This window comes from Acanthochromis polyacanthus, chromosome 8, assembly GCF_021347895.1.
Source record: "Acanthochromis polyacanthus isolate Apoly-LR-REF ecotype Palm Island chromosome 8, KAUST_Apoly_ChrSc, whole genome shotgun sequence".
Classification (NCBI taxonomy): domain Eukaryota; kingdom Metazoa; phylum Chordata; class Actinopteri; family Pomacentridae; genus Acanthochromis; species Acanthochromis polyacanthus.
Window position 1 is genome coordinate 5,086,239 of NC_067120.1, and position 18,167 is coordinate 5,104,405.

At 43.1% G+C, this 18,167-nt stretch overlaps 1 protein-coding gene across 2 annotated transcripts in view; it reads right to left on the reverse strand.

Moving 5' to 3' along the window:
- Window positions 1-444: 444 nt before the first annotated feature.
- The window catches only part of furinb (furin (paired basic amino acid cleaving enzyme) b), an 85,377-nt gene continuing 67,654 nt past the window's right edge, over window positions 445-18,167 (reverse strand). For both annotated transcript variants that reach the window (XM_022198186.2, XM_022198188.2), the window contains exons 8-16: window positions 17,905-18,077; window positions 13,296-13,508; window positions 11,143-11,243; window positions 9,385-9,488; window positions 6,808-6,925; window positions 6,383-6,562; window positions 6,026-6,153; window positions 5,253-5,381; window positions 445-2,702 (exon numbers count right to left, since the gene is read on the reverse strand). In XM_022198186.2, coding sequence (XP_022053878.1) covers window positions 1,993-2,702; window positions 5,253-5,381; window positions 6,026-6,153; window positions 6,383-6,562; window positions 6,808-6,925; window positions 9,385-9,488; window positions 11,143-11,243; window positions 13,296-13,508; window positions 17,905-18,077 — 1,856 coding nt within the window. In that variant the 3' untranslated portion in view covers window positions 445-1,992. The remainder of the gene's footprint in view (window positions 2,703-5,252; window positions 5,382-6,025; window positions 6,154-6,382; window positions 6,563-6,807; window positions 6,926-9,384; window positions 9,489-11,142; window positions 11,244-13,295; window positions 13,509-17,904; window positions 18,078-18,167) is intronic.

Here is an 18,167-nt window from a genome sequence, read left to right on the forward strand (position 1 = left end):
ATCTAATTATGGGCCACAGAATAAATGTACCTTCACCCGTGAACCCGCTTACCTGCACCTCTGTAGCTGCTAATGAACAAAGCTGCTACCGGATGCACACAAGCCTCCATTTATTTCACTGCAAACTTTGAGAGGACACTAACACTGGAGCCTGAGAAGAAGACACTTTATTTTTTCTCTTCTTTTTTTTTTTTGAAGGCGTTCTGGCAGCGAGCTCACTGCAACTGGATAGCAAGCGAGAAGACAGAATGCTGGCACCCCGTTAAAGCTCAACGCCTGGAGTGAAGGAAACACACTTGCAACAATGATATATGGCCTTGAAGAAGTGATGAACCATCTGCTCTCTTGGGTGGTGTCTGCGTGTGTCAGGGGCGGAATTTCAAATAAATAAAACCCCCTAAAAGTTTGAAAAATCTTGGCAGCAAAGACACAAGCAGCCACAGCTAAGCAACAGCCAAAGTGTTTTATTATTCCAGCATGAAACTGATCTCCACAAAATTAACATCCATTATCTGTTAAATTAAAAAGGATATAAAACAAACATAGAAAACGCAATACAAGATCTCCTCTTTTTTTCTCTTTTTCTTCTGAAATCACTGCAACCATTCCGAGCCTTTAAATCCAAAGGCTTTGATTCGATTTTAAGTAGCGGCACGTCTACACCTTTACACACCGGAAAATAAAGCATGTGCTGGTCTTGATGTATGGAGCTCACAAACAGAAAGGGAGGGAGCTCCACCTTGATGAAGATGTTCTGTGAGAGAAGCCCCGAAATCAATATACAGTACGCTCAGTGGAGAAAATGAAGAGAAAATGATCCTATTTCTCACCAGCAGCAACCAGAGGACAATGCTGCAAAAGGTCAGCCAAGCAGCTTTGGGCTAAGTGCTTTTTTAATGTCATTAAAAAGGAGTGTTGCTCTACTACAAGTCGCTTTTGAGAGTGATGTATCTGATACATCTATGCTGCGGCGGCAATTCCCACCGAGGCGAGATTGAAAACAGAGCATCCTCCACAGCTCCCTGCTTATCAAACAGCCCGCGGGATGCTTCTGCAGCACACTGGGACGGCGTAATACGGCGTCCCAGTGTGCTGCGGAAATGTTCAATTTAAAGTTTTTTTTACTATTAATGAACAGCCACTCAACTTCACAACCCCTCGCTGGCAATCTGATCAAACAGAACAACAGCAATTTATTAGAACTCTGCCTGCTGATAGCCAAGTGTTCGCTTTTGGGACAAGTTAAACGCATATTTGATAAAATAACGGTGTCAAGTGGAAGTCGATCAATATCACGCATCAAGTTCAGTTAACTGGAAAAATATGCAGAATGTCTGGGGTTCTGGAGGAGCTTTTCAGTCCAAAAATAAACCCCAAAGACTTCAGCAGCATTACTGTTACTTCTGATTGAGGATAGTTTTTAGTGTTACAAAGTACAGGTAGAGTCTAAAGTTCCACTGGTTTTACCACTGGCTGGAGAGTTGCGTTTCTGGAAAATATAGGATTCACTGTTTTTGGGGCTCAACCTCTATTTGGGACTAAACCTCATGAAAACGTTGGTCTCTGCTGTTTTAATTTGGACCATCCTTTTTAATAATCTCTCAGCTTCATACAACAGCAGCGCTAATCTTCTGGGCTTATCTTTTAATGAACTGGATAAAATATTCTCAAAGTTATGATTAAAGTAAAAGCAAGTAAAATAGTTGCATAACACCTTGGATCGGTGACAAAGAATCAAGTGCATAATAAATACATCTGACACGACAGAATTAATCAGTAAGATCAGATAAATTAACAGATGCAAATAAATACATGAAAAATGGACGACTGACTCTTAATGCGTTTGGATGGCGTGCTGATGGGACAGTAAGGCCTGCGTTTAGTGTTTTGTCTGATTCTGTGCGGTTCTCCTTCATCTGTCAGTCTGATCTGATGCTGACGTCTCTCAGGATGTTGTGGTGTCAGAAACCACAACAGCAGATGCAGGTTCAGCTAGATTAAGCTCTGCGTCTTGATAAAAGCTGTCCTCTCGCTGTGACCGTCCACCTCCTCGCTGTCTGATTCAGACTCATAGGCGATCATGTCCTCGTCCGCCCACACAGTGGGGATCCCCTTGTAGCATATCCGTGCCTTCCTCTCCCGTCCCTGTCGGAAGCCAAACCCAAAGCCCACCCGCACCCCTCTTGTGTCTGAATACCCAGAGGGCAGTTTGGTCCTCCAGCCGAAAGCAGCGCCACCTGAGCGTATCTGCAACAAGAGGAAGACCCCGACGAAGGCAGCCAGGATGAAGGCACAGCTGAGAACGGCCACCACGACAGGCAGCTGAGTGGACGGAGCGACGCCGAGACCCGGAGGTTCTTCGGTTTCTCCGCTGTGGTGGTCTGCTGCCGCTGGGCTCTCCCCCTCTGGCTGAGCTCCATCAACCTGCAGGCCTCCTGACAGAGGGGACTTCCTCTGGACCTGGTTCTGGTGCAGGCAGGAGGTGAGGACCAGGTGGCTGTGAGACGGGCAGGACAGGCAGTCCGTGGGTCCGGTGCCGGAGCAGGTGAGGCAGGCGGGGTTGCAGGGCAGGCAGGCCTGGACGGAGGACAAGTCCACCCAGTTCTCCAGGGAGAGGTTGAGGAGCTGCTGCCCCGACGTGAAGCCCGGAGGACACAACTTCACACAACCCTGCAGGAAGAGGGAGAAGCCGGGGCTGCACTCTGCATGGAGAGAGGGCGATAAAAGAAGAAGGGAGGTTAATTCTCCTCATTTATTTCCAGTAAACACAATTAAAATAGCATCTATAAACAACTCACATCGCTTTTCCATTTAATTGAAAAGAACTACAGAATGTAAATTAGGGCCGCGACCACATTTGTTTCTTTCTCTTTCTTGCTTAATCAAGTAATGGTCTATAAGCGGTCAGAAAACAGTGAAAAATGGCGACCACCGTTCCCAAGAGCCCAAAGCGACGTCTTCAAATGACTTCTTTTGCCGGACTAACAGTCCAAAGGCAGAAACATTTAAATGGACAATGTACGACAGGAAAAACCTGCGAGTCCAAAGTCAGTAAACGGCTGATTTTTCAATTACTCAACTAATCATTTCAGTTCTAATCCATTCTTGCTAAGTCCTTGAATGTTCACGTAATAAAAACATTAAGAAATGCTGTGACAGGTAGAGTACAGAGCAGCTGGACAAGTTCATTTCTAGCGGAAATTAAAAGAGAACCACTAAAATCCCAATAGCTGGAAGAAATGAAACCCATTTATACATTTAAATTAGTGATATGTGATGCAGCAGCTTTCTTTCTCTTTCCAGTCCAACACCATTTAACACCCAGGCTGCTATCTTCAGTACCAGGACCGGTACTTATTGTGTACAAAAGCTTCATGTGTTCAGAAAAGCGACATATGAAGGAGGCTACATCTGTTTCATTGGCATCATGTGAGCGTTGGCAGCGAATATACAAACTATCCAAATACAGAATGCAAACCGACTGTTTGAGCAACGCTGAGCTGAATGCTAAATCTTGTTTAGCTTTAGCTTTGTATGCAGCCTCTCAGAATAAAACAGATACTTTAGAAGAGGAGAGGAGTCAACAGGTTACAAGGGCTGCTTTTTCCATTCAGAATACTGTTATTTTGATTTAAAATAAATAAATGCAAGTGAAATATATAATGGAATACATAAATGCCATAAAAAAAAAAATCAGTCAAACATCTGTAAGCTGTCAGAACTAATGGGACCGGCTAAAGTGAACATCGCTGGCAGCTTACAGGCCTAAATTCAGTTAGGTGGGTTTTACTGCTTTTACAGTAAACAGCACAAAATGGAAATGCAATCGTCAAAGTGCACAGAACACATGTGGGGCTTTGGAAATAACACAAATGAGAAATATTTATAGAATCAATGTGAGGCAAATCTCACTGCAAACCAAATGAAACCGCTGCCGCCCTGATCTTTATATAGCCGTTTATTGTGGCGTTTTATTTTCTGCTTACTTCACAATCGCGTTTATTTACTGCACTGTCACACGTATTTACATCAGTTTGAAAACAAAAATAGCATTCTGCAGTTTGAAGAAGAAAAGAACTGCTGTTTGATCATCAACACACACAAACCGAAGCCTTGACGGTCATGAATCATCGTGATGCGTGTCACCATAGCTACACTCTGCCTCTCTCCATCAGGACAATGTCTGTGACTGCAAAAACATAGAATAGATAAAATGGAAGGCTCTCGGCCCAGCAGCACCTTCTTTGTTTCCTTAAGATTGCATTTATAGCACCGTATTTCGCATTTCACCATGACAGACACAGAAGGAGTTTCTATCAACTCGGTGCTGTTCTGACTAGATCCTGCTGCCAGCGTGTACCTACTTTCTACTCTTTCCCCCGTTGATGATAAAATACAAATTTACACCCAGTTGCTGAGTTTAGACATCAGTCTTTTAATATGAGAATCGACCCTGGAACAGAAACGTCGGGAATGGAAGAATCAATCTGACCACCGCTGATTTTAATATCCAGCTTTTTGTTGGGAACCTCATTCTTCATATTGATTCAATTATACGCCTGCCTGTAATTTACAGCTACACTGGAAGACCATTTTTTGCACTTTCCACTGTTTTCCTATGCACCGACAAGACAGCTAATTTGCAGAACAAAGGCCACGAGTGGTCAGTTGAAGTTGTAGCAAATTTATCAATTAAATATCGCATCCTTTCTCTCTTTCATCCTTTCTAGGAACCTTGGAGTTTAATCCTTGGAAGTTATTAGAAAACCTGATGAAGTGTTACAAAAAATAATTAACAAATGTAATGTAGATTTTATCTAAGAGATTAAGAAGTCTGGAATGATTAAGATGCACAAGAAGAAAGCGTCTGACTGGAAGCGAGAAATTCCCGACCTCATTTGCCTTTCTTTGACAAAGTTATCCTCCTCGACAATCGTTGTCGCTGTGCACCTGTTGCACTGACGCAGTCTTTGTCTCCCCTGCTGCTCTCACTACATCCCAAACTTTGACATGACATATGGCAACGTGCATATTCATTGTGCGCACATAAACAGATGCACAAGAGGCTTGTAAATGGCCAATCTGTATTCATAACATTCACTTTTCGCGAGCTGAAATACCCAACACGGTCTGAACTAAAGCTTGTTTTGTAACAACGACTGTGTGCCAGCGCCAATGCAAATGAGCCCATTCAACTTAAGTGGCTCCTGCTCGAAGTTTGCGTGTCAGCAGAAGCCCCCGAGTGCTCTCACCGATACAAATCTGCTGGGCGTCAAACGTCTTGCAGCTGTTGTTGGACGGCCGCGGGAAGTCGGGCGATGACGGGTTGACGACGCTGGGTCCGGTGCCCCACAGGATGAGGGTGAACTGACTCAACACACCTGAGAGAAAAGCAGAGGAGGATGGTGGAGGGTACTGAGAGGTAGAAATGAATATCAATTAAGCACTTCTCCGAGAGGGAACAGAGTGAACTGACTGAGAAGAGGATGAGAGGGAGGGAGGAAGGAGAGGAAACAAGTGATGTGAGTGGGCCAAACGCAAGACTGGAGGAGGATCGGCGGCAGCAGAGGAAGAGAGGCATTCATATCTCATTTCCCACTGCTGCTCTGAGTCAACAAAGCCAAAGGAAAACTGTAGGATTCAACATGATAACGCTGTGCGACAATATGCTGCCATTTGCCATTTGCACTGGAAATGCAGGCTGACTGTTAGAGAGAAAAACAATGTCAATATATTGAAGTTTTTGCTAATCAAAAGATTCCCAAATATTTTCTTGCAAAAGAAACGTTCTCTGCCCAGCAGCAGTTCACTTTTAATGTGGCTGTGTTTCTGAGAGCCTCTCCCTACGCTACAAAAAATGTGTCAAACTGTGTCATTAGAGAAGGAAAAAAAGAGGAACTGAAGCATGGCTATTTAGAGGAGCACGAAAATATGCAAGAACACTTAAGTCTGCGCTAATGCGGGCATGAATGTAGGGTATGTGATGTGACTAGACTGAACAATTAGTGATGATGAGTGGGGTTACCATAGTCACGTCCATTAGCTGCCACGTTTTCTATTTCTAGCGTCCACTCTCCTTGAGGATCTTCGTCCCACGAGTGGGTGGTCATAAAGGCCCAGTCGTTGAACCCCTCGGAGGAGAAGTCATTGGGCCTGAATAAAAGAGAAGACTAAACGTTTGCCATTTTTCTGTGTTTGAATGCAGAAAGAGTGTTTATTCCCCGAGAGTGTGCCTGTGGGAGGGTCTGTGTACGACTAAAACTGAAACACACACACATTGTGTCTGTCTGAGTGTGACACAACGACACGGAGAGAGGAAAAAAAGAGAGAGAGAGATTTATATTAGGGCTCTGCTGTTGGTGTGGTGTGTTTTACTGCGTACCTCGGGAACAACAGGGTGGAGCGTGTGCCCAGTGGGCTGATGAGATGAATGGCCAATTTTCCTCTCTGGTTGTGGGAGAGGGTGAGGCGAGCCTGAACGTGTTCCAGAGAGCTGACATACTCCGGTCGTCCCCAGCAGGCATCCACGCTCTTGCTGAACACCAGCTTGTTCCCAATGTCTCTGCAGGTTTGACAAGTGGAGGGGAGAGTGGTTAATGTTGTGTGGCTGCAGAAATGGACACAGACAATAGCACTGTGCTACAAATTTAAGCAACTGCCCCGGCTCCGAGGAGAATGCAGAGACATCTATCAGCCTGAGAGAGGGATGATAGAACAGCAAGTGCTTGTAATGAAACTAAAACTCACTGTAGTTCACACACAAACACACTCACACTCACACACACGGCTCCAAGTCATCTTTCTAACCTTGGTTCTGTAAGCATTGTGTTGACACACTGGTGCTGAGGCCCCACTGTCGTCCAGTTCTGTGCCAAACCCACGATAGCACCTGCATCCAGGAGCCCATAGCCGTACGAATGACTCACTGTGGAGGGAAAAAAGAGGTGCAGGGATGCAGAGTGGATGACACAGTGGTGGGTGGCGGCAATAAAGTGACAGCAGAGAGACAGAAACGACAATCACAATCCTCTCCACAGTAATGCTGAATTCGTGCCTCATTCCTGAGCGTACAATCATAAATGTGGAACCATTAAAAGCACAAACTTTTAATGCTGCCATCGTTGAAGCCACTCAGAAAGTATGCAATAATAATGTATACAAACTTGCTTTTCAAATTTATCGTTAATGGTTTTTCTTTTATTATCAAAAGGAAGAAAATGGGAAAATATCAGAAAACTTTCTTTTCTTCTGAGCTGGCTGGAGGGGGATGGTTATGTTTGATTGACAAGAGCTGGCAGACCGAGACCAGGAAGGTGACTGAGAGACAAAGTCAACAAACTTATCTTGTAGTTTAAAAGGCACTGACAGACAGTCTGCTGCTGGCCTCAAACCACAGAGGTGAGTGAAGCCAGTTTGACATAGCCTGGCTTACTCTGTGTAAGCTGGCTCATCCAAACCTAAAACCCCAATCAGAGATAATGGGCATCACAACAGTGATCACCGACTTTATCATCTCCGGTTATCTTCATCAGCGTCTGTAGCCGCTCCCATAAAAAGGAGGCATTTGATGCATCATTTGATTCTTCTACTGTACAAAATGGACCGATGGCACGCTGCCTACTTCAGTCAAGAGTAACAGGTTGTTATCATCGAGAGCTATAAGAAGTAATAAAATTTATGACGGTAAAAAGCGCTGTTACTGCAAATGATGCAAGAAAGGAACGCTGGTATAAAAGTGTTGATCGTGTAAGTGACTACATTTATTTTACCACTCCGCAGCCGGTTATTTCTGGCATGACGGCTGAACATTACAGCTCTGAAACTTGAAACTTTCTACATTTAAACACAAAGCATTAGATCTGACACTGCTCCATAATTAAGGATTTGTGGAAATCATTTCAGTTTTTGTACAAATCAAACTGAAATTAATGTTAAGATAAACTTTATCGATCCTTCGCTGTAGAAATTCACGTTACAGCAGCTGGATACAAATGAAGCATAATACGAAGCGAGACAAGAATTTACAGTAAAGTAAAAAAAGCTAAAAATATAGATACGACTATAAAGTGCTGACATTACAGCCATGGCCATAGGTTTGGACACAGCATGACTTTTTGTGACATTTTGTGGTATTTTCTAAGATTCACAAGCGTCATGGTACTTGTGTCCAAACTTATGGCCATGGCTGTATTTAACGTTATTGATAGATTATTCTGTGATGAACACCTACAGACTAATCGATTTGCTAGTCTGTGCTCCACTAGCTGCAGCACCGGCAGCGTAAAACGAACTTGACAGCAAAGAAGAACATATTTATGTATTTTCTCCATCACCAACTGGATGCATACAGCTTCTACTGTAGCTGCTCGGTTTGATTCAGCGCAGTACAGCCCAACAGGTTTGCAAATGTAATGCGTTCTCTCGGCTAAAAATCTATACCTGCATGGAGAATATGGTCAGAAAAAGACCGATGAGAAGGAGACGCTTCTTACAACTCAAACTCAGAACATAACCTTCTCTGAAGCAGGTCAGCTGTGCAGAATCACGTAGCACAGCGATGCAGCCAGGTGAAAAAAGAAGCACCTCTGTGACATTGAAAACTCTGGCTTTAGGGCTTAACAAACCTCACTAACCCAGTAAGATCAATTCGTAGTACACTCCTCAGCATCTAAGCGGCTATTTGCAGATATGTTTACACGCAGTTTAATGCGCTGCAGCTAACCAGTTAATCAGCTGTCTGGCTCGCAAACTGAGTGACACTGAGTAGGACACTTTCCCAGAGTCAATGTTTGTTTGGTGGCTCTATAAACAAGGTAGGGTGCAAAATATTGTGTGTTCATGTGTGTAAATTAGACAGGCAGAAAGTCCGTGGCTCTTGTGTTGTGTGACAGACTGCTGTCTGGTTGGGTCCATCAGCCTGTGACAGAACGCTGATGTTGCTGCTTTTTTTTGTTGTATTATGTGTAAATATGGATTGTACAAGCACGGTTTCTTTCAGTGTCTATAAGGATAGAAGTTCTCCATCGAAGACAACACAAACTAATCATATACAAATGAATGCAAAACTAGTGGGTGGCAACATGAAACCATACAATCTGAAAATCTATTTCTTCCTTCTGGTTTGTGATTGTTTCTCAAGGAGGACACAGGACATGTGATTCACTGAATGACGGGGAAAAAAACAAATGCAAATGAATTCCAGTTGGATTTGTGATTGTAACGCTTTGGCTGTGGAGCTAGGAATGATCAAGTTAACCAGATGCTTGTGTGCTCAGACACAACTAATGTGCTTTGAAAAAAACACTTTCTGTACTCAGCGTTGGTACACAAACATATGATCACATCTGTGCTTGATCTGGACTAATGGTCTGAGCCAGTCCCTACCTCTGCGTCCCACTCCGTTGGTTTTCCAGTCTCCGGCGCTGAGGTGTCGGGGTTGGGATGTTCTCACCACCAGGTGCTGCATGTCCCTCCAGGTGAGGTTCATGCTGCTCACACACAGGAAGGAAAGAAAAGCATTCTTATTGACTTCCTGTCATGTAATAGCTTGAGATATTAATTTCTACAGAATGGCTGTAATGAGAAAAATCAAGTTATGCTGACCTCAACTGTACAACAATACAGCTGAGGAAATATGAGGAGTTATGGGACACGGCAAAGGTCAGGAGACTGTAGACACACCCAGAATGTGATCCATCTGAGCACATACAGTGAGGTCGACAAAACATTTTGAAATTCTACACTGAGGGATGTGCTATTGAGCTATAACAAAGGCCTATGGACTCACATTAAAGTTTTAACATTGGCGTAAAACACCAGCATTAGAGGTCCATCATAACCCACTGTGTTGAAAGGTCAGAGAACACAGTAAAACAGTGGAAATAGTACCATGGAGGACTGTGTCTGGACCTCTCTGTAATGATCTTTTCTAATGAGGTCTGGGACCCGGGGAAGGGGTAAAAATGTTTCTTTTATATATAGATTTATTAGAAGACACAATAGTGAGCGTCCGTCAAGACAAACCTTTAAATTGCCAATGAGGGAAAAAAAAACATTTCCGTGGGTTAGAATAATCACACCATGAATCACAGCGCTTTGAGTGCAACACCACAGCCGACAGAAATAGAAACACAGAATTGCACTGCGGTGCATCACCTCCGCCACTCTCCACATCAGCATTCACATCTCACATCCTCTCATGTGTTATTAATGGACAAGATCCCCACGATCCACTCAATGTCACCTCAGCCAAGAGCGGAGGGGGAAATAATAAAATAATAGCACCAGAAAGCCAAAACGCTCTGCCTATTAAATGATTCCATCTCTGTGAATTCCAGTGTGGTCCCAGTCTGATAAACTAGCTACACTGTTATTACTGCTGCCTGTCAGGAGGGGAGCGGGCAGGGGGAGGTGGGGTTGCTGCTCCGTGGCAAATACTGAGTCTGTTTTGGTGTTAAAAGTGCGAGACAGTCTACACGGTACGAGCCTGAGCTCTGTCAGTTACTGTCCATCCCCGAGGATATCATAGGTGACAGAGCTGAGATAAACCGGCGGGGGACTGAGGATACATACCGAAGCTGAAAACCAGACTGGAGACGTGATTTGACACCTGTCAGCTAATCGCCAATGTGGAAATGAGGGGAATTATGCACAGTGGAGGACTGCTCGCTGATAAGGCTGACTTAACACATGCAAGATATGACTAAAGATACGAGCATAATGGAGAACACGTTGGAGCTGCTGACAGAAACTTGGATTCTGACACACGGAGTCCTGACTGAGCGATAATGAGAGACAGTCTGAAGTTTAAAATCTTCACTACCGGCCCTACAGGTATTCAGATGTCTGTGTGGGCTGCAGCTGCTGATTTGTCTTGCTAATTAACTGATTATCAAAAGCTTAATTTGCTGTGGAAAGAATGTGCGGGCAGGGATTTAGGCCAATGCCGAATCCCAGAGGAGTCTCGCATCCCAATTCCAGATGTGAGTTCAGGCCACGTAGACACACACATACTCCCCACGAATTCAAAAAAAGGTTTACATTTTCGATTGCACAATTTTAAAGCACCCTGGCTGCTCTGGGCTACAGGGTGGGACAAAAATAGCTACGTGGTTATAAGAAAAGTCTGGCGTTTACACTCACTTGGCCTCCAAAGCCAGAGCGATAATCCCAGCAGCCAGCGGGGCCGAAGCAGACGTCCCTGTGTGAGAGTCTGTGCATTTTTGCCTCAAGTCTGTGGTCACCTTGGAGACGAGAGAAGAGAGAGAGGTGCACATAAATACGGAAGGAGAAACACAGTCAACATGACACGTAGAGTTTCCCACTTCAGTATGAGTGAAGTTCACGGTGAGGGAAGTCGTGTTAGACAGGGGATGGCCAAGACAGTGGAAGATCTGCCTGAAGCTATCTGAGATGGGAGGAAGAGGAGGAGGAAAAGGAGGAGGAAAAGGATGAGTAAGTTCAGTCTCGGGTCTGTGGATGCCTGCCAAAGGGGGTCACAGTCGGGGCAGTGAATGTCAGCCAAATCAGCCCCGTCCAGGTCGGCCGGTGTTGAGACGAAGTATGTTAGCACTCCAGGTACATCTCTGCTCTCGGTCTCTGCCAGTGCCAGGAAGCTAATGAGGTCTGTCTGGGTCATGAGGAGGACATGTCAGAAATGACAAAGAAGCCAGAAGCAAGGTGGGCTGTGAAGGTTAGGGACAGATTCTTGGTGTTGCAGCTTTTGGTCCGACAGATTGTGGCACTAATAACCATTATCTGTGGAAAGATGTCTGCGTGTCAGAGGAGTAAACAAAAGGAGAGAAGGTGCGAGCACAGGCCAACTGTTAGGTCTCTGAACCCGACTAAGTAACACAGAAACACTCATATTTCAAAGGTATGGTGCCTAAAAATAATTACAGTCAATTATTTCAGTGATCAAGTGATCGGAGGAATCAATTATCAAAAATAATTCAGATTATCCGCAGGTGCCAGATTTTTAAATGTAAGGATTTAGAACATTTTAGGTTTTGTACTGTTTACTGGGAATCAAAACAAGTGATCTGACAAAATCATCTATGGCTCTAAGAACTTGTGATGTCTGTTTTCATCACACTTTGACATTTCACACTTAGTTAAAAAGAATTTACGGCAATTAAATGAGTGAAAAGATGATTGACATATTAATTAATGTTGAAAATAATAACAGCTACAGCTCTGTACTGGTAATGGTTTTGCTTTTGCAAACATAATTGCCAAAGCATTTAGTTGAAACATTACAAAAACTGAACCATGGATCCAGTAATAGAAGCAACCACCAATCCTCTAATGGCACATTTTGATCATTAATAACCATATTTGGTGAAAACACACTTTTTCGATTTGCTGTTGTTCTGTGATGATAACGCTGTATCAAGCACAGCACCTTGAGGGGCAATTAGAGAGCATTCTATTTTTTCCACTCGGTGGTAATGTGTTTATTTTTGAAAACAGCCACATTTTGTTCTTTCTAGGTGTGAAAACTAGATAAGTTTAGTTATTGCAGAGTGCATTCAGAGCCAGCACGCTTAGCTAGAGAAGCAGGAATTTACATTTGTTTTTCTCTGGCTCTTGCTGTCAATATCAGTAATCTAAAGGGATAAGAGGTGGTCAAATCTGTCCACCGAATGAGAGACATGCTAGTTTGAGTTGGATTGGTTTGAGTGCCTGGTCTGAAAATGCAACAAACACAGAAATCTGACAAATTGAACATAAATGCTAGTTTTGGACAAAAGAAAACAGTGTGAACTCCTCAACACAACAAATGACAGCCTCTGACTGTGAAGGGAACAATACAAATTGAGTGCTGCTGTATATTTCAAAATGACTTCAATTTCACCCATTTGATGAGTTGCGTTTGCTTGCCTGCAGCATGCCTCTGGTGTATTTTGGAGAGAATGGCAGGTTTATGGTTGTTTTATGTTATTCTATGTCCCCGAGGCGACTCTTTCTTCGGCTGACAAGCAGCTTGAAGGAAGCATGTGGCATCTCCCAGTGTTTGTCAGCTTTTCTTATTGTATGTTACACATCAGTCACTGTGATTTTGACAGTTTGATGTCTATTTCTGATTTGAGAGACACAAGATTAATGTGAATATACACTCAAAAAGCAGCTTTCTTGCTGGATGTCCCAGCATCAACTTTTGGTAAGTGTGAGTTGTACGGTTATTTTTTGAAATCTGACATTTACAGTGTGCTCAAGGTTTAAAGCAAAAAAAACAATCCCACGCAAAACCTGAGATGTTCAAAGTGTCTTTGAACACATGTGTGTACACCTACTATCTGCTTCTCCCCCGGGTTTCCAGAGCTGAAGGTGGTAGCGAGGGTGGAAGAGCAGGGCTCGCTGTACCACGGCACGTTGCCGGACTGTGTGGTGCTGCTGATGGACAGGGTGTAAATGCTGTTGGTGTAGCCGTCACAGTTGCAGCTGTCTTGCTCTCGGCCACCATTACCCGAGGCCCAAACAAAGATGGAGCCCAGCCCGCTGCGTCCCTGTGGTATAGAAACATACAGAGAAGGGAAAAATTAAAGGAAAGAGTAAATCAGTAAGGTGTGGGGGCACCATGTGGCACCCTGGCACTGACTCTAACTAACTCTGATGAGGGTCCAAAAACTCCTAAAGCTATTCAATTGGGTTAAGCTCTGTTAGCTGTGAAGGCCCTAGCATATGATTCACACCATTTTCCAACTCATCAGATCATTCAGTGGTCCTTCTTTATCTATATAAATCTTCCACGAGTCTACTCCCATCAGGACAGAAATGTTTCACCACAGGATAAAGGTGATCACTCAGAACAACTTTGTATTGATTTGCAGTTATCCTTCCCTCCAAGAGGACAAACCATGCCAGCAAAATGTTCCCTACATCATAACAGAGCCACTAAATCCCCTCACTGTGGAGGTCAAAAGTTAAAATTTATATTCAGTTTGTCACCTGTCTGTATATATCTTCACTGAGCGTGAATCCAGGAATGGAGGAGTTTAAGAGAAAGGCTAACAAGAGCTGGTTAAAGTGTGAAAAATTGCCTTTGACAAAGACGTTTGTCTCACTGCTTAAACGCCTTGTCATTTATGTGCTTTTTCTTCAGAAACACTGAACCGCTGTAGGCACCGCTCTTATTAATACATCATCATGTCAGACGACTTATTGCGGCAGAACATCAGATAACAAACAGAAGAAATGTAATTACCAAATTTACTCAAGCTGAATATAGTTTCAGAGCTGATAAATGACAACATAATATGTGGCAGTGAGACTGAGCCTCCTAAAACACACACAGTATATGAGACATACATTAAGTCCAGTCGGGTCTGGAAAGCCAGCAGCAGGCTCCAAATGTAGGGATGCTTTATGATTCGGATTAAAACTTCACCAACCATTTTAGCAAAGGAACAAAGAGTGTCCTTTGTCACCTCAGGAACACCACCAAGATTAAATTGCTCCATTTGTTCCAAGACACACAAACCCTTATTCATGCATTTGTCTTCCACTGATTAGATTAGTGGAACTCCTTATTTGCTGGAAAGACCAAGACTGCTTTTAGCTGCCACGATGTTTACAAATTTAAGAATATTTGTGCAAATTTTCTCAATTTTGGCCTCCCTGCTCCGGTTACTGAAGGCCACTGGAATCGATTTTTCCTGCTTTTAAAGCAAGGGTTGGCTGGCTCTCTTCCTACACCGCTGACCTTCTTTCTATCAACATGTTGCTGATTATAGCCTGAGGTCTGCTGACCAGTTCGTGCTGACTGTCCCCAGGGCCAGGCTGGAGACGGAGACAGAGGGCAGCAGGGCATCTGCTGTCAGGACGCCACAGCTCTCAAAAAGCCTCTGGGTGGAGAACAACCTCAGTGTCCTTTTCTTAAGGTCTTACTCAGTCTTATTTTTTAATTGGCTTTTATTGGGTGCACATCTGTGGACGTGTTTCCATATTTTTGTATTCATATAAACACAAAAATTCAGCTGCAGATATATTTTATTTTTGCTAAACCTTACTATGTCTTTGTCACTGATCTATGCGTCTGTGTTTCAGACACAATGCTCAATAAATGAAGGCATTTTTATCATGAAAATTCACTCACAACTCACATTTCTATTGAGTATTCATTACACCCTGTGATAAAAATACTGAATGACATGAAATTAATTAATTAAAGAAACACAGCAACTCAGGCGCTGTGATGTCCAGAATAAAAGTGAGTGAGAAAAATTTCTTCTTCCACCTCCAGTCTGAACCAAGGGGGTGGATAACATATTCCTTTTGGAGAACAAAACAAGAACAATATATATATAAATAATATACAGTCTATATACCACTGATGTGGTGAAAGGAAAGAGATAAAAGAAAGTCGAGGGACCTCTCTTACATCCCACATACAGAGAGCAGGAAAACAACACAATTAATAGCAATACAAAAATTAATAAGGTGAGAAAAACAGATGTAAACCAGACCACCCACACACGCACAAAACAACACAACAAAGGTTAAATATACAATATATATATATAAAAAGCTGTTTTCAGTCCGAGTCTTTGATGGAAAAAATGTAGGAAGGATTTCTTTGGCTTTTGTTTAAGACTGTGATTTTCTGTTCGGCTCTGTCTGCTTCAGTCTCACTTGGTTGCTAAAAAAATGTCAGTATCCTGGTGCTGGTTACAGCTTTGACAAAATCAAAGATACTGGAGTAGTCGCTTCTTTATCACTGCTGCCGTAACACAATCTTCCCTGGCATGGCTAATCAGAGAAATGTTAAGCTCATAAGTGCACAAAAGGACCTTAATTGGACCCTAACACAGACTTTGAACGAGCTTGTTCAGAATGTTTTTAGACAGATTATCTATTTAATTTTCTTAACGGATTCCTACATCCCCCATCTCACAAATGACGTCTCCTCAGAAGATGGGACAAACACGCCTCTGCTTCACATTTGATGCTCTCTGAATCCTAACAGTAGAGTCTTGTAGCTGTACATAATGCTCCTAAACCTTCTGGCCCAATTTATGACGCGACGCTGTTTTTGCTGCAGGTTAGAGAGGCCACACGATAACACACGAGTGCCAAGGGTTATCTGGCTGCCAGAAGAACACATGCTGAACCAGAAAAGTCCTGTTGTGTTGCTGTCAGACAATTTTTCCTCCAACACGCCATGATATATGGAGCATTTCACATTTTGGGGCGCGATATATGAATCACACCGTTCCACAGCAAATTTTGCAGCTTCATTCATTTACACACCAATTACAGCTGCCTTTGAATCTGACTATTGTTCTGCATCAGTGACTGCTGCTCTGTTTCTATTTTCTCCCGTCTCACATTTATCATTTAGCTGTTCTGCTAACATCTTTTGATGTGGCATGCCGACACATGAGAAATGAAGGCATTAGACTTAGAAAATATCCCATACAGTTTAATGTTTTATTCCACTTTTCAGTGGACAATTAAACTCACCTTGAGTTTGTCCTTTTCCACAGCGCGTCTCAGAGAGATATCTTCCATTAAATACTAAAACAGTGTGATTGTTTGGGTGGGAAAATGTGCAGGCTTTCTCTAACTTATGTAACAGGAATACTTAAATATTTCTGAACAACAAACTTTCCAACAGCCTTTGTTGTTGACATGAGAAGAATTGCTATGTGTATATGTCACCTCAAAGGAATAGTTCAACATTTTGGAAAATACACTTATTGGTTCGCCTGCAGCGAGTTAGGTGAAGAGATCAATACGACTCTCAAGTCTTTGCAGTAAATATGTATGAAGCTGGAGCCAGCTGCCTGCTCGCTCAATGTGGCATGAAGACAGGAAGGAAGAGGAAACAGCTAGTCTGGATCTATCCAACGGTAACTACATTTACCAACAGCACTCCTGAATCCCACAGAAAAACATTTGATATCTCATTTTAAAAATTAAAATTGTGCTGGGACTCCAGGAAGTTTAGTAGTCTCCTGTCCAAACCTGAACCCAAACTTATTCCTAATCCCACCCACTTACTTCCAGCCACTCATCTACAGAATGTGGCCATGGCACAGGAAATACTGTATGAAGGGGAGCAGATGTTGACACAGTAACGGCAACCGCAACTTTTCACCTTTTTTATAGAAAATACATCGGGCAAGTGATAATATTTGGTAACTTCGACACGTTAAATACGGCGTTGCTCCTGCCTCTCAGTGAGATCGAGAAGCATGTGGTTTTCACCCAGTCAATCAGCGAGGATCACGCTACGTTACAGCGCACTACATCATGGCAGAGGCCCGGGACAAATCAAACATTCTCTTTTCTCCGTAGCTGGAAAAAGATGGACTCACAGCTCGGTCCTCTTCCATATATACGATCGAAACGTCAAAACTAACCGTGGATAGTTGACGAAACTCACACATTTTACAGTTGAGTAGTTGTGCTAAGTGATGATATATACATTTCTTGATTTGTTTTTTTTTTTTACCACTAACAGGCAAAGAACCATATATGGTAACTCCATTGACCTTTAGTTTCAACATGAAAATAAAAAAATTTGAAAAATGTCACAAAAGTAAAAAAGTCTTACATCCTCCAATAACACTCGAGAGTTGACGTTTGAGCTTCAAAGTATTTAAATGAGTGCCCTTTAAAGTGTTTAACAAAATGTTGTAGAGATACTACAAGGCAGATTTTGCTACCTTTAGACAGAACCATTCCAGCTATTTTCCAGGGTCTCTCTCTCTGTTTATTCTAAGCTGACTGAACTGGCAGAGTCAACCTTCTCATTTAACTTTCAGCAAGAAAGTGATTAAACGTCTCCTAAAACATTGACCTATTGCATTCAAGAGCTGATGTGAGTTTAATAGTGAAACCATAAATAGGAAACAGAAGGAATTAGTAGATGAAAGGTTCAAGCTTGTGCTTTCTGACCTTTGTGATTCCCTGGAGGAAAGCCTCCTTCGCCAGCTTGGCAGGGCCGTCCAGCGACTTGCCGTCATCTTCTGGGCCCCAGCTGGCACTGTATATGTGGATGTGCTGAGGGTTAAGGCTGAGAGAGTGAGCCTCCACCACGTCTGTCACCTCCCCATCCAGCATACGAACTCCTGTTGAAACAGTGCAAGTGCAGATGAGGTCACCGAACAACAAAAATGGTGAAGAAAGCGCAATAAAATGACAGATGGCAGAGACGATTA